We start from the raw sequence: 17,033 nt of genomic DNA, 5'->3' as shown, positions 1-17,033 counted from the left end.
TCAGCTAAAGGAAGCGCCACAGCACTGTGTTTTGTTACTGCCAAGTGTGGAGAATTGTGAAGAATAAAACATGTTTGTTATTTGCATTGAACCATGCCTGAAGAGTATTTGTGCGCCGGACGACATCTGCACCACCACACTCTGCCCCACCAAGACATCTCCCGTCCCGATAGTGACGGCGGAGCCAGGGGTAAGCCTGACAGAAGGGGCCACGACTACAAGGCCGGAGGCACCCCTGGCACCCCGTTACAGCTGTCTGGGCCGGTTATCATTTGTTCCGTAGTTTAGCAGCCTTTTCATCTTGCTCCAGACCACATCTACCTCAGATAAGTACTTGGTTCTTTCTTAAGCTCTTTTGTTCTTTTGTTATTATCTGAGTTTGTCAATTATTGTGGTTTTTGTCAGTTTATTTGCAGGCGGGAATCTTCCCTCTATGTTGCTTAGCTGGGAAGCTCCCTGCAGCTATGTTTGGAGTATTGCTCCTATAAGTCCATGTGTTTGTTGCTTCTTGAATTTGTAATTGTTCCTGTTTTCTGTTCATTGGTTTGACAAGAGCGCCTGGTATAGGACGGAGTTCAGATCGTGCGCTCTGAGGACCTTTTTGTACTCTCAGGTATTTGGATTTTTGTAGGGTTTTTCTCTGGCCACCATCAGCCCCTATCCTGTCCTATTTAGTCAGTGGGGCCTCACCTTTGCTAATCCTATCATCCATCTGTGTATTGTATTTTCCTATATCACCGCAGTCTTTGAATGTGGGGGGCTAGCTATTCTTGTCTATTTCTGAGGCAGAGAGTTATTCATCTTTCCTTCCTTTAGGATAGTTAGTTCTCTGGCTGGGTTCGCGGTGCATGGGATGTTAGTTCACCCCTCGACTACTTCTAGTGTTGATGGTTAGTAAGGGGATGGCGGCCAGATTAGTTGCCAATGCTCTTGTCACCTTTCTGCCAATGATCTATTGTGATCTTCCATGGTTCCGGATCATAACAGTTTTTCAACTGTTTCCTGAGAACTTGCTCGCCCTGATATCTGGAGACACCCTTCACCCTCTTCTGGCCAGCAGAGGCCACCAGACAACATTTTACACAATGAAGCTGGATTTTCCTGTTCTGCTGAGGATGACACTGACATCACAGAGCGCTGCCCAGCAATGTGAACAGTCACATATAATGTAAGACCTGTATGGGCCGTATAATGTGGCTGCAGACAGTCCTCTTACAGCCAGATACAGGTGAGGAGGAGACGAGGAGGATCTCTCTTCTTGGAGTCGTATTTTCAGCCATTACTCAAGACTCTGGGATTTTACATAAAAGGAAATCTTTACAAAATAAGGGATTTGAATAAGTTTTGTAAAGAGTAACAACGCAATAATAGCTCATCTAAATCGCCCTGCCCCACTCTGTCCTGCCCGTCTCTTACAGTGTCATTCCTCACTGCGGTTCTTTGATTCTCTCCGTGAATCAGGAGGCCCAGGATGAACAAACCAGAAAACAATCCCAGTATTTGAATGGACCTTCAGACATGGCGGGGGGCGTTATAGGGTCTTGGGATAAGGGGCTGACTTTGGCATCTTGATGATCCGGTTCCCTCTTGTGAACAGTGCTGAGTGACAATGGCACTGTGCAGGGAGGGTCCGGGGCTTCAGTATATAATCCGCTGTACACTGGTCCGGGCTGTATACCTGCAGGAACCCTCCAGTCTACAGCAGTGGCCATGGCTGACAAAAAAGTCATTGTCGTTTTTGGAGCCACAGGTGAGTGCAGGGAGGGGGAAAGGGCTGAAGTTTGGGGGAAACGTTTTTTCCCTGCAGGTACCGATAGAAATGAGGACTTTATGTGCAATTTCTGTGATTGTCCCATTGATCGGAATGGTAAAATCTTTACACCTGCAGCGTTAATCATGTACCCCCTTATAGGTCACCCACCCGGCCAAAATAGTCCTATAGCCACCACTGTCTGTCACTTACCTTGTGGCAAGAAGTTCTCAGAAGTGAACATTTACATCCAGCTTTATTATGTTCTGGCCCCTACCTCCCCCCCCCCCACCCCCCAACGTTCCCAGACTCCGCGCTGCCATTATTCCCAAAAGAAGAAAGAGGTCCACATATTACGGAGTCAGAAGAATGATTAAAGTTATTTTAATTTTTTAGATTTGAAAAATTGCTAAAAGGAAAATGGGCTGATGCAAAAGTTTGCACACCCTAGGGAGACTTGTGTGCTCAGATAACTTTGACCAAGGTTTCAGGACTTACTTAGCCTGTTAGGTTATGGCTTCTTCAGGTCATGCAAATTTTACAGCTTTATAAAACCCAGCCTCCTCCTAACCTTGTGCCAAAAAACAGTCACCATGGGTTCTTCTAAGCAGCTGCCTAGCACTCTGAAAATAAAAATGGTGGAGGTTCACAAAGTAGGGGAAGGCTATAGATAACAAAGCGTTTTCAGGTTGCCCTTTCTTCAGTTTGAAATGTAATTAAGAAATGGCAATTACCAGCAGCAGTGGAGGTCAAGATAAGACCTGGAAGACCAAGCAACATTTCTGTGAGAGCTGCTTGTAGGATTGCTAGAGAGGAAAATCAGAGCCCCTGCCTGACTGCAAAAGACCTTCAGGAAGATGTAGCAGACTCTGGAGTTGTGGTACATTGTTCTACTGTTCAGAGACACTGCACAAAAGGCATCAGAAGAAAACCTCCTGCATCCTCGTCATAAAATTCGGAGTCAGAAGTCTGCAACAGAACATCTAAACAAGCTGGATGCATTTTGGACACAACGCCTGTGGACCAATGAGGTTAAAATAGAACTCTGGCCACAATGATCAAAGGTATGTGTGGAGAGAAAAGGGCACAGAATTTCAGGAAAAGAACATCTCGCCAACCATTAAGCATGGGGGTGGATCAATGATGCTTTGGGGTTGTGTTATGGCCAATGGAACGGGGAATATGTCACGGGAAGATTGGATTCAATGAAATTTCAATAAATTCTTGATTGAAACATAACATTACCCGTAAAGAAACTGAAGGAGGAAAGAGGAGGAAAGAGCGTGGCTTCAAAAAATGGATAATGATCCTAAGAACACATCAAAATCCACAATAGATGACCTCAAAAGGCGCAAGCTGAAGGTTTTACAATGGCCCTCACAGTCTCCTGATCTGAACATCATTGACAATATCCTTAGCTAACCCACAAAAGAGCAGAGCACAGAAGCTGAGCCAGGAATCTCACAGAACTGGAAGACGAGCCAGGAATCTCACAGAACTGGAAGACGAGCCAGGAATCTCACAGAACTGGAAGACGAGCCAGGAATCTCACAGAACTGGAAGACAAGCCAGGAATCTCACAGAACTGGAAGACGAGCCAGGAATCTCACAGAACTGGAAGACGAGCCAGGAATCTCACAGAACTGGAAGACGAGCCAGGAATCTCACAGAACTGGAAGACGAGCCAGGAATCTCACAGAACTGGAAGACGAGCCAGGAATCTCACAGAACTGGAAGACGAGCCAGGAATCTCACAGAACTGGAAGACGTCTCCAAGGAAGAATGGAGGAAAATCCCTCAAACAAGAATTGAAAGACTCTTGGCTGCTACAAAAAGTGTTTACAAGCTGTGATACCAAAGGGGGTGCTACTAGGTACCAACCATGCAGGGTGTCCAAAGTTTTGCATCAACCCATTTTACTTTTTTGTTAATTTTAAAATGTAAAAGATGAAAATATTTATTTTGCCTAAAATACAAAGGAAATGCGTCATCTGTAATGTTATGCCTTTTAGAAATATTTTCTTCAACTTGCTGTTCACAATAATAGTGATTTTGACCAGGGGTGTCCAAACTTTACATGCCACTGTATAGTAGAATGCCCCTGCAGTCCCCACCACACTGTATGATGCCCCACAGACCCAATGATACCGTTTATGTGCACAGACAGTTCAGCTACACACACACACACACACAGCTCAGCTACATAAACACAGCTCAGCTACATATACACACAGATCAGCTACATATAATAATAATAATAATTTTATTCATTTATATAGCGCTATTAATTCCACAGCGCTTTACATACATTTGCAACACTGTCCCCATTGGGGCTCACAATCTAGAGTCCCTATCTGTATGTCTTTGGAGTGTGGGAGGAAACCGGAGAACCCGGAGGAAACCCACGCAAACACGGGGAGAACATACAAACTCCTTGCAGATGGTGTCCTTGGTGGGATTTGAACCCAGGACCCCAGCGCTGCAAGGGTGCAGTGCTAACCACTGAGCCACCGTGCCGCCCCATATAAACACACACACAGCTCAGCTAAATACACACACATACACACAGATCAGCTACATATACACACATACACACAGATCAGCTACACACACATACACACAGATCAGCTACATATACATACAGACAAGCTACACACATAGAGATCAGCTACATATACACACATATCAGCTATACACACATACACACAGATCAGCTAAATATACACACAGATCAGCTACATATACACACATACACACACACAGATCAGCTACATATACACACATACACACAGATCAGCTACACACATACACACAGCTCAGCTACATATACACACATACACAAAGCTCAGCTACATATACACACAGATCAGCTACACACACACATACACACAGATCAGCTACTAATACACACATAAACACAGATCAGCTACAAAAACACATACACACAGCTCAGCTACACACACACACACACACAGATTTACTCAGTTCTTGCGCACACTCAGCTCTGTCGTACACTCAGCTCTGTCACACACTCACTCAGCTTTGCTATATACTCGCTCAGCACGTTCACACACACTTTTACCTTTTTCTTGCACTTTACATAGACTGAATGTTAGTTATTTCAATGGGAGGCAGATGTGCAGCCCCTGGCCACAACCGCTGTCAGTTAACGGGCCAACTCCGGCACCAAGAACAGTTGATCGACAGAGGTGTGGGGTATTGGACCCCAGCCGTTGAGACATTGATGACCTATTCTAAGACTACGCCATCAATGTACAAGTAGTGGACAACCCCTTTAAACTCACTTTAAATCTGAAGAGGTCTCAAGTTTTCTACATTTCATTAAAAATTATGAAAAATTGTCGCTAAATTTTAACCGTAATCAACATACAGGTAATATTACTTATTAAAGCGTTACCGATGTTTTTATTTTTATTTCATAACAGTAGACATGAATATAAGCAACTTTATCGTATATCAGGGAAATTTGCTTGTTTCTCCTCCTGGACTGATCTTTCATTCTGATAAATTCTCAGTTCCTGGGTAAAATCTGTCTGCAGTGAGTACAGACTTTATATACTGAGATCGGAAGTGATAGTTTTTATAAAAGATTCTATGGATAAAAGGAGGGAGAAGGAGAAGTAGGAGGAGATCTGCCCCTGACCACACCAAAGAGCGCCCTCTGGTGTCTATCTTGGTGGTCAGTGTTGTCCTCGCTAGATCGGGGCTGCTGGGAATATTTGCAGGTGGTCACTCGGCTTTCCCGGACTCCTGGGTGGGGAGTTTGGCTGTGGTGCTGATGTCCGCCATGTCTTGTCCTTTCTCTCTCCAGGAGCTCAGGGTGGGTCGGTCGCTGCCGCTCTCCTGGATGATGGCACCTTTGAGGTCAGGGCACTGACTCGAGACCCCAGCAAACCAGCAGCTGCGAAGCTAAAGGAGGCCGGAGCGGAGGTCGTGTCCGCGGATCTGGACGATGAGAAGAGCCTGGAGGCCGCACTGAGCGGAGCGTATGGGGCGTTCCTGGTCACCAACTTCTGGGAGCATTTCAGCAAAGAGAAAGAGGTCACACAGGTAACGACCCCATGGATGGATAGAATGATGTGGTGTTCATCCTGAGCCTCCTGGTTCATGTAAGGACTGCTGTATGTGTGGCGCCCCTGAGGCCTCAGTCGCCACAATGTTTTGCACCCGATTTTGGGTGTAATGCTAAACCCGGATCCTGAGTAGGTCAGTCCCGGTTTCACCACATACAGGTTGCCCCTGTCCCCACTGGGGACTAGGCTACGGTTGGGTAACAAAGGGGTCGCCTAGGATGCCCTCACACAGGGTCCCCAGTCCCACTAGCTTAGGACCTGGATAGGGGGAGGTGCTGCCAGCAGGGGCAGTCAGGAGCCAACACAACAGTTAGGGAGTTCTCCAGCAGGAGAGAAAGGAAGCAGACGTGTTTCATCGGTACTCCGGTGGGAAGGAGACGGCATCTGCTCCCCTCGGAATCGACACCACACAGGGCGGCAGGACCCTAGGGAAGATCATACTCCACGTTGGTTTTTCAGAATCTGCCTGGACGGGGAGGTTTCAAGCTTCCCTGGCCACACAGCCCCCCCGAAAGCACAATGCCAGACAGGATCCAGGGCCTTGGACAGCACCAGACCCCATAGCGGAACCGTGGCACCTGTAGGTAGGGACAAGAGTACTACTCGTGAAAACCGGGGTCCCCATGTAGCTTCAAGCCACGGGGATCTAATGACAGGCGCTAAAAGGAGGGAACCCACCAAACACCACACCAGGCTGACCTCTGAAAAGATTTGGGTTCGACGGAGCCCATCACAGCAAGTCACCGGTATTACCCAGGTGAGCGGCACAGCACAAAGAGTGAGTGAACAACCTGAAACCGCAGCTATAGACTCTGTCTCTTGTTTACTTCTGCCCCGCGCCTCGGCGCCCGCCATTACTACTCCTCTCATCATCCTTCCTGGGGCCCGCTCCACCTGTGGAGAGTGATACCATCCCAGGCTGCTAATGCCATCTGCCCGGGGGACAGCGACAGCATCGGCGGCCGATTCCCTGGTCGCAAACCACAGGTGGCATCACGACAGACATTCATTTTACTACCACCCCCATCATCTCTTCCCCACCATTTACTGTACTCCTCGGGGCAACGAAGCCGGTCTAGGACGCCCGTGACAACATCTGACCAGACCGTGAACGGCCCGGCAACGAGTAGCTTAACCACCTGCCCCGTGGGTCGCTACATATGCTGAGCTCTGCTCTGGATCCTGATAACACAATTTTTTTTCTCTCCAGGGTAAACTGGTCGCAGATATCTCCAAGCGTCTCGCCCTGGAGATCGTGGTCTTCAGTGGCCTGGAGAATGTGAAGAAACTGACGGAGGGAAAGCTGGAGGTGCTGCACTTTGATGGGAAAGGTGAAATTGAGGAATATTTCCGTGAGATCGGGGTCCCCATGACCAGCGTGCGGCTTCCCAGCTACTACGAGAACCTGCTAACCTTCTTCAGGCCCCAGAAGAACAAGAACGGTGATGGCTACTCACTAGGTATAGGGCCTTTTACAGGACCTGCCATATGTGTTTTCATTTTTATGTGGTATAAATGCCGCTGTTCTCCTGAATCCGGCGCCGTTTTTCGTTTGTTCCAGCTCCTCTCCGTTCCTGAGATATCGGCCAAAGTTTCCTGAATATAAATCTAGTTTTGTTAGCCAAGTGGGTGTGATCATTAAGAACACACCCTCTGTTGAGCTGATGACCACGCCTACTTGACAAAATATATCAAGATTTGTATAAAGGGAAGAAGCAACCATAACTCAAGAACGGAGAGGAGCAGGAACAAAAGAAAGACATTGGCAGATTCAGGAGAACGGCGGCATTTACACCAGGTAGAAAAAAAATGGATATTTATGGCAAAGTTTTCTTGTAAAGGTACATTGGGTGACAACCAATATGGCTGACATTCCTGCTTAATAGACTTAAAGGAGTCTTTTAGATTATTGTTTTTTTTATTGCCCACACGCTTAGTGATATGGAAAATAATAAACTGAGTATTACTCACGCTCCCCAGGTCCAGTACTGCTGCTGGGTCCATGCCAAACTGACAAAACGCATATAAGGTTCCTGCTTTCAGTAAAATTCGGACACACAGATACAGCAGCCTGACAAAAGGGAGTGCAGTCCATCAGAAAGAGTGTCTGCACCTTAGCTAACTAGCAATTAGGTGTGAGAAACGCTTTCTTTCCACCGCTGCCTCAGTCTCTGCTTGGCTGTAGCGGTGACATCAAACTAATACCGCTGCAGCCAATCACTGAGCTCAGCGGCTCGAGCAGTGTACATCTGGGATCAGCGATTGGTTGCAGCGCTGATGACGATAATTCTCCTGGATACAGTGGGACTGTCCCGATTTGAAAGAGCTGCCCCCAGGGATCACCCTGTTATCTGTCTTCTGTCCTGCCATCTTCACTTCTCTGTAGCTCTTCTTCCCCAGACTCTGAGTTTTGGGACGACATTTCTCATTTAATTCTTCTCTTTTCTTGACTTTTCATCTCACTGGGATTCAAATTCACAACCTGCATCATTGTAGGTGTGGCGCCCCTGACCTGGTCAGGCACCACTGAGTACTGCACCCATGCTGGGGGCAGTGCAATACAGGTAATCCAGAAGGCTGACCGAGGTGTGACTACACAGGCGCATAGTAATCAGGTTTCACACATCTACCTTTGGGTGGACCCCTGGGGAATCCAGGAGGGGGCGTAGCCTCCATGTCCACTCAAGGGGTGTGGTGGAGAGCCTGGTTGCTAGGTGGCGTAGGCAGACAGAGTAGGGAGGAGTGAGCTGAGTCCGAACTGGAGCTCAGGGAGAGCAGACCTGAGGCTGCCACTAGTCAGACAACGTACGCGCAGTGACTACCAACGGGGAAGATCGGTCACCTGGTAGTGCCACCCGAAATCCACCCAAGGCTAGAGAGAGCAAAGGAGTGGCAGAGTAAGGGGACTGCCAGGAAGGTACCAGGCCCGAAAGGGTAACAGGTCCCAGTGCAGTGATTTATTCAGTTTTCCCTGCCAAACCTGCCGGTGGGGACACTTCAGACACACACCATACCACCACAGAGTCCGCAGCCACGTGGCAAAGAGAGGGCCCATAGTTCACAGGAGGCAAGCAGCTGGAGTGACCTGGTCCAGGCTACAAGCAAACGGGCCAAAAGAAGGGGAGAGAGGCATCAGCAACTTCCCTGGGCAACCCCAGCAGGGCTTCAAGTAGGGGTCACCCCAAAACACACAGGGCTAGGAAGGCGAGTTGGTAGTCACCCTCATCAGCCAGCCGGAAGGATACCTGGTTGCAGCCTGGTTCATCCCAGCTACGCCCGGGTTACTCACCCTGCCATCAACTGTGAGTAAAAACCCTGAAAGACTGCCTGGACTGTGTTTGAGTCATTATGCGCCTTGTGGTTCCACCCAGCCAAAACGGGCCCTGGGGCCAGCCCTACTCTCGGGGGGCCACACCATCTAACTGCACCTACCAACAACCCCAGGCACCCCTTAATCTGCAGTGGCGGTCAACCTGACCGCAATACCGAGAGTGGCGTCACGAAAATCCTAAAGAGAAGGTTCCCTACCTGTGACCAGACTGTTCCATCAACGTGGAGTCCCTGAAGGTAATGCACACAACACCTGTGGGGCTTCACATAGGCAGCAGCAAAAGCTAAAAGCCTCAGGCTGCACTGAAAAATCAGGAGAATATGATTTCATGAATACTCCAGCCACCGTGCATCAAAAGACGCTGATGAATTGTGGAGTTTTAGGCCTTTTTCCTCTATAGGATTCTATGGGGAGCCGGAAAAAAAATTCTTGTTTACATGTAGAGCTGAAACTCAGTACAAATGTAACGTCCCACAGCTGAGGATTTGTTACAGTTGCATCCAGTCTCACATCCTGGACTGCAGACAATGAGGCGGCTCCAGTTCCACGACTTTCTCTCTTTCCAGCCATCCCGATGGGTGACGTGCTCATGGATGGGATGTCCGTAAAGGACTTGGGCGGCGTGGTGGTCACCATCCTGAAGTCTCCATCAGAATACATAGGAAAGAACATCGGTCTCAGCACGGAGAAGCTGACGGTGGAGCAGTATGCGGCCATAATGTCCAGAGTCACCGGCAAGGACATCAAAGACGCCAAGGTGAGATCAGAGGCCTCTCCGGGGATGGATCACGCTTATCTCACTGTAACAAAACTAGATTTAAGCCCCGCCCTGAAATATAAGACACACCCCCATAATGGCCGCCACAGTGTAGAGTGTGTGTTGGATACCAAGACAACCACCAAGCATCCGACACTCACTGGTCATGGGGTGGAGTATGCACGCTCACAGCCAGAGCTGCGTTTACAATTCTGCTGACTTCCAGTTAGCTCTCAGGCTGCAATACAAACACATCTGTCTAAAATGGCTGATACTAGAGAGCAATAGATTGTTTTGAGCCACACTGAGGCCCTTGGTACGGTGTCCTATATAATCCATTTTTTATTTTACCTGCAGATCACCCTTGAAGCCTACGAGAAGCTCGGCTTCCCCGGAGCCGCAGAGGTGGCCAATATGTTCCGCTTCCTATTCATGAAGCCCGACCAGGACGTGGAGGTCACCAAGAAGCTCAACCCCAAGGCCCAGAGCTTCCAGTCATGGATGGAGGAGAACAAGGAGGCGTTTAAGGACTTGTGAAGTCATTTATAACATGTGGTGGAGAAAAGGCTGAAATACTGAAAAACATGGCGGCTGCTTTATAACAATGTGTGTATTGTGACCTTAGCAACCAATCAGAATTCAGCTCTCATTTCTGAGACGGCGTGTGGAAAGTGAAAGCTGTAACCTGATTGGCTGCTATAGACCACATCTGTTACTCTACTTCTGTTGAATCAGGTGGGTCTCTAGATTATTACCATGAAAAACCATAAACTGAAGCATGTGGATCCCCTACAGTGCCCCCCACAGTTTGATTGTTCTCAGAGCCCCCACTTCCACTTCCCCTCACACACAGTATGGTACAGCCTCTGTCACAGTATGATGCTCATAGCCCCTCCACAGTATGATGCCCCCACACAGAGTATGGTGCCCCTCAACCTCCCCTCACACCACATGATGCTCCCACCGTCTCCCCACACAGTCTGATGGCCCCACAGCATGAAGTCCCCACAGCCTCCCCCACACCATATGATGCCCCCCTCCCAGGCTCCCCCACACAGTATGATTCCACCACAGCGACCCCACACATCATGGTGCCACTCAATCTCCCTCCACAGTATGATGCCCCCACACAGAGTATGGTGCCCCTCAACCTCCCCTCACACCACATGATGCTCCCACAGCCTCCCCACACAGTCTGATGGCCCCACAGCATGAAGTCCCCACAGCTTCCCCCACACCATATGATGCCCCCCTCCCAGGCTCCCCCATACAGTATGATGCCCCTACAACTCCCCCACACATTATGGTGCCCCCAGAACCTCCTCAATACAGTATGATGCTCCCACACAGTATGATGCCCCTACAGCCTCTCCCACACACAGTATGATGCCCCTACAGCGTCCACCACACAGTATGATTCCCCAAAAGCCTCACACACTCTGTATTATGGTCCACAACCTCCCTCACACAGTATGATGCTCTCACAGCCTCCCTCACACATATTTTAATGCCCTATAGCCTGCCATTACACATCTTATGATACCCTAAAGGCCTCCAACTCCACACAGTATTTCATCCCCAGAGTCCCCCACACTATGTTTTATGTCTCCACAGCTCCTCACCACTGTATGATGCCATAACAGCCCCCCATACAGTATGATGCCCTCACAGTTTACACACACATAAACACATAATTCACATGGACTGAACAGTGGACTGAGGGTCTGTTCCACCTTATATTCCACTTTATCTGTGTCTTGAGAACACAAATACAGCTGAAGATAGGACAGATCCCAACCTTCTGGGGCAGCTTCCCAATTTCGGGACAGTTGAAAACTTTGCAAGTGTGGCACCCCTGGGGCTCAGTCGCCACAGGGTATTGCATCTGATTTGAGGTGCAATACTCATCCCGGGTAAGGAAGAGGTTAACCACTTTCACTTACACAACACACACAGCGTAGCAGTCAGACACTGGAACTGGGCTAAAGGTGGTCACCATAACAATATTTTTTTCCCAGCCACCAGTGAGTCATCAGGAAGGTGGGGACAGCACAGGGGGAGTGAGAGAACACACAGTTTTCACCTCAGAATAGTCTGGGACACAGAAGAACACGGTCGCAAGGCAGAGTGCTTCAGAGCTTCCACTATTAGGACCAACCCGACTGGAAGAAGCAGGAGTTTACCGGGTGAACTGGAGAGAGTCAGAGGAGTAACCCGGTTGCTGAGGAGAGAGCTTCATTGCTCCATTAGAACCGGCGCAGTGCAGGGTGCAGAGCCCTAGGGTGGAACATACTCTAAGTTGGACCACCAGAATCTGCAGGACAGGGGGATTGTACGTCCTTCTGGCCATCACAAGTTTCCGGAGCACAGTGGCCCATAAGACCCAGGGCCGGGATTACCATCAGACCCCACAACGGATCCGAGTCACCTGCACATGGGACGGGAAGTTAGCTTACAAGATCTGGGGTTCTCAAGTGGCTTCAGGCCATGGGGATCCATCTTTAAAAGCACAAGAAAGGAGAGTCTCTCAGTTCGCAACACTGGTGGTTACCTCAGACTTTCCCGGGATCGGATGGGGCACATGACGGCAGTGACCGTTACCCTGAGGGCAGAACTTGAACTGTGAGTAAAAAGACCTTGAACCGCAACCGCTGCCTCAGTCTATCATTACCAGAGCCCCCGCTCCGGTGCCAACGGCCATCACACCCCTCATCATCTTCCCTGGGGCCCGCTCCACCTGTGGGGAGCAGAACCATCCTTGCTGCGACACCCTCAGCCCCGGAGGACATCACCCGCAGCGGTGGCTAATCCCTGGCCGCGTGCCACAGATGGCGTCACGAGACAAACTTCCATTCCTGTTTGCGTAGGTTTCCTCGTTTCCTCCCACACTCCAACAACATATTGAAGGGGAATTTACACTTTGTGCCCCAATGGGGACAGTGATGATATCTGTAAAGTGCTGTAGAATACAATGGTGCTATATTAGTGAGCAAAATAAATGAAAAAATAAAAAATAAATTGCAGCTGTACAGATTGCAGTTTCTTGTTTTTCCCACTAGGTGGCAATGTATAAACAGCAGTATCAGCACCTACTTATCTGAAAAAAAGCAAGTGCACAGCGCCACCTAGTGGCTGACAGGTGACACCGTACAAGTCAGTATAGGGGGGAGCTGTGCACTGCTGGACCAGAACTGAACCCTGAGCTACAATATTAGGCTCAAAATAATTTCTTAAAGAAAACTAACAAAAAACAAGGTACAATTTAAAGCACCGCTCTAGCGTGTTTTTTTTCAGCACTGGAGTGACACTTTAAATCTAAGCCCTCTGCCCCTGTCATATACTTGTGTCTGTAACTTCTGACTGTCTGGAAGCTCCCAATGCATCTCTGTATACAGGGAGCTCCCCCTAGTGGTGGCTGCAGACAGGATCTTATCATGTATCTCTGTAAACAGGGAGCTCCCCCTAGTGGTGGCTGCAGACAGTATATTATCATGTATCTCTGTATACAGGGAGCTCCCCCTAGTGGTGGCTGCAGACAGGATCTTATCATGTATCTCTGTATACAGGGAGCTCCCCCTAGTGGTGGCTGCAGACAGGATCTTATCATGTATCTCTGTACACAGGGAGCTCCCCCTAGTGGTGACTGCAGACAGGATCTTATCATGTATCTCTCTATACAGGAACCTCCCCCTAGTGGTGGCTGCAGACAGGATCTTATCATGTATCTCTGTATACAGGGAGCTTCCCCTAGTGGTGGCTGCAGACAGGATCTTATCATGTATCTCTGTATACAGGGAGCTCCCCCTAGTGGTGGCTGCAGACAGGATCTTATCATGTATCTCTGTATACAGGGAGCTCCCCCTAGTGGTGGCTGCAGACAGGATCTTATCATGTATCTCTGTATACAGGGAGCTCCCCCTAGTGGTGGCTGCAGACAGGATCTTATCATGTATCTCTGTATACAGGGAGCTCCCCCTAGTGGTGGCTGCAGACAGGATCTTATCATGTATCTCTGTATACAGGGAGCTCCCCCTAGAGGTGGCTGCAGACAGGATCTTATCATGTATCTCTGTATACAGGGAGCTCCCCCTAGTGGTGGCTGCAGACAGGATCTTATCATGTATCTCTGTATACAGGGAGCTCTCCCTAGTGGTGGCTGCAGACAGGATCTTATCATGTATCTCTGTATACAGGGAGCTCCTCCTAGTGGTGGCTGCAGACAGGATCTTATCATGTATCTCTGTATACAGGGAGCTCCCCCTAGTGGTGACTGCAGACAGGACCTTATGTATCTCTGTATACAGGGAGCTCCCCCTAGTGGTGACTGCAGACAGGACCTTATGTATCTCTGTATACAGGGAGCTCCCCCTAGTGGTGACTGCAGACAGGACCTTATGTATCTCTGTATACAGGGAGCTGCCCCTAGTGGTGGCTGCAGACAGGATCTTATCATGTATCTCTGTATACAGGGAGCTCCCCCTAGTGGTGGCTGCAGACAGGATCTTATCATGTATCTCTGTATACAGGGAGGTCCCCCTAGTGGTGGCTGCAGACAGGATCTTATCATGTATCTCTGTATACAGGGAGCTCCCCCTAGTGGTGGCTGCAGACAGGATCTTATCATGTATCTCTGTATACAGGGAGTTCCCCCTAGTGGTGGCTGCAGACAGGATCTTATGTATCTCTGTATACAGGGAGCTCCCCCTAGTGGTGACTGCAGACAGGATCTTATCATGTATCTCTGTATACAGGGAGCTCCCCCTAGTGGTGACTGCAGACAGGACCTTATGTATCTCTGTATACAGGGAGCTCCCCCTAGTGGTGGCTGCAGACAGGATCTTATCATGTATCTCTGTATACAGGGAGCTCCCCCTAGTGGTGGCTGCAGACAGGATCTTATCATGTATCTCTGTATACAGGGAGCTCCCCCTAGTGGTGGCTGCAGACAGGATCTTATCATGTATCTCTGTATACAGGGAGCTCCCCCTAGTGGTGACTGCAGACAGGATCTTATCATGTATCTCTGTATACAGGGAGCTCCCCCTAGTGGTGGCTGCAGACAGGATCTTATCATGTATCTCTGTATACAGGGAGCTCCTCCTAGTGGTGGCTGCAGACAGGATCTTATCATGTATCTCTGTATACAGGGAGCTCCCCCTAGTGGTGACTGCAGACAGGACCTTATGTATCTCTGTATACAGGGAGCTTCCCCTAGTGGTGGCTGCAGACAGGATCCTATCATGTATCTCTGTATACAGGGAGCTCCCCCTAGTGGTGACTGCAGACAGGACCTTATGTATCTCTGTATACAGGGAGCTGCCCCTAGTGGTGGCTGCAGACAGGATCTTATCATGTATCTCTGTATACAGGGAGCTCCCGCTAGTGATGACTGCAGACAGGACCTTATGTATCTCTGTATACAGGGAGCTCCCCCTAGTGGTGGCTGCAGACAGGATCTTATCATGTATCTCTGTATACAGGGAGCTCCCCCTAGTGGTGGCTGCAGACAGGATCTTATCATGTATCTCTGTATACAGGGAGCTCCCCCTAGTGGTGGCTGCAGACAGGATCTTATCATGTATCTCTGTATACAGGGAGCTCCCCCTAGTGGTGGCTGCAGACAGGATCTTATCATGTATCTCTGTATACAGGGAGTTCCCCCTAGTGGTGGCTGCAGACAGGATCTTATGTATCTCTGTATACAGGGAGCTCCCCCTAGTGGTGACTGCAGACAGGATCTTATCATGTATCTCTGTATACAGGGAGCTCCCCCTAGTGGTGACTGCAGACAGGACCTTATGTATCTCTGTATACAGGGAGCTCCCCCTAGTGGTGGCTGCAGACAGGATCTTATCATGTATCTCTGTATACAGGGAGCTCCCCCTAGTGGTGGCTGCAGACAGGATCTTATCATGTATCTCTGTATACAGGGAGCTCCCCCTAGTGGTGGCTGCAGACAGGATCTTATCATGTATCTCTGTATACAGGGAGCTCCCCCTAGTGGTGGCTGCAGACAGGATCTTATCATGTATCTCTGTATACAGGGAGCTCCCCCTAGTGGTGGCTGCAGACAGGATCTTATCATGTATCTCTGTATACAGGGAGCTCCCCCTAGTGGTGGCTGCAGACAGGATCTTATCATGTATCTCTGTATACAGGGAGCTCCTCCTAGTGGTGGCTGCAGACAGGATCTTATCATGTATCTCTGTATACAGGGAGCTCCCCCTAGTGGTGGCTGCAGACAGGATCTTATCATGTATCTCTGTATACAGGGAGCTCCCCCTAGTGGTGGCTGCAGACAGGATCTTATCATGTATCTCTGTATACAGGGAGCTCCCCCTAGTGGTGGCTGCAGACAGGATCTTATCATGTATCTCTGTATACAGGGAGCTCCCCCTAGTGGTGGCTGCAGACAGGATCTTATCATGTATCTCTGTATACAGGGAGCTCCCCCTAGAGGTGGCTGCAGACAGGATCTTATCATGTATCTCTGTATACAGGGAGCTCCCCCTAGTGGTGGCTGCATACAGGATCTTATCATGTATCTCTGTATACAGGGAGCTCCCCCTAGTGGTGACTGCAGACAGGACCTTATGTATCTCTGTATACAGGGAGCTCCCCCTAGTGGTGGCTGCAGACAGGATCCTATCATGTATCTCTGTATACAGGGAGCTCCCCCTAGTGGTGACTGCAGACAGGACCTTATGTATCTCTGTATACAGGGAGCTTCCTCTAGTGGTGGCTGCAGACAGGATCCTATCATGTATCTCTGTATACAGGGAGCTCCCCCTAGTGGTGACTGCAGACAGGACCTTATGTATCTCTGTATACAGGGAGCTCCCCCTAGTGGTGGCTGCAGACAGGATCTTATCATGTATCTGTATACAGGGAGCTCCCCCTAGTGGTGGCTGCAGACAGGATCTTATCATGTATCTCTGTATACAGGGAGCTCCCCCTAGTGGTGGCTGCAGACAGGATCTTATCATGTATCTCTGTATACAGGGAGCTCCCCCTAGTGGTGGCTGCAGACAGGATCTTATCATGTATCTCTGTATACAGGGAGTTCCCCCTAGTGGTGGCTGCAGACAGGATCTTATCATG

The 17,033-nt window shown here is 49.2% G+C and overlaps 1 protein-coding gene across 2 annotated transcripts; it reads left to right on the top strand.

Moving 5' to 3' along the window:
* The first annotated feature begins 1,710 nt into the window (after positions 1–1,710).
* Positions 1,711–10,488, top strand: LOC142246462 (nmrA-like family domain-containing protein 1). Of its 2 annotated transcripts, none has more exons than XM_075319520.1 (5): positions 1,711–1,750; positions 5,583–5,821; positions 7,055–7,304; positions 9,742–9,932; positions 10,290–10,488. In XM_075319520.1, exons 1-5 carry the CDS (start codon positions 1,711–1,713, stop codon positions 10,467–10,469), a joined length of 900 nt encoding a protein of 299 aa, XP_075175635.1. In that variant the 3' UTR covers positions 10,470–10,488. The 2 variants fall into 2 exon arrangements, with proteins under 2 accessions (XP_075175635.1, XP_075175634.1); XM_075319519.1 differs by having other exon boundaries at positions 5,583–5,836; positions 7,037–7,304.
* Positions 10,489–17,033: the final 6,545 nt, after the last annotated feature.

The sequence above is a fragment of the Anomaloglossus baeobatrachus genome, chromosome 7 (assembly GCF_048569485.1).
Source record: "Anomaloglossus baeobatrachus isolate aAnoBae1 chromosome 7, aAnoBae1.hap1, whole genome shotgun sequence".
In the NCBI taxonomy this organism is placed as follows: Eukaryota; Metazoa; Chordata; class Amphibia; order Anura; family Aromobatidae; genus Anomaloglossus; species Anomaloglossus baeobatrachus.
The sequence above is the reverse complement of the archived record's forward strand: the minus strand, read 5'-3'. Positions and strand labels throughout refer to the sequence as shown.

Bases quoted from the DNA above. Each gene is read 5' to 3' on its own strand.
- LOC142246462 (XM_075319519.1), top strand. From the start codon at position 1,711: ATGGCTGACAAAAAAGTCATTGTCGTTTTTGGAGCCACAG. The intron at 1,751-5,582 runs GTGAGTGCAGGG...TTCTCTCTCCAG, and splicing joins TGTCGTTTTTGGAGCCACAG to GAGCTCAGGGTGGGTCGGTC. The intron at 9,933-10,289 runs GTGAGATCAGAG...TTTTACCTGCAG, and splicing joins AGGACATCAAAGACGCCAAG to ATCACCCTTGAAGCCTACGA.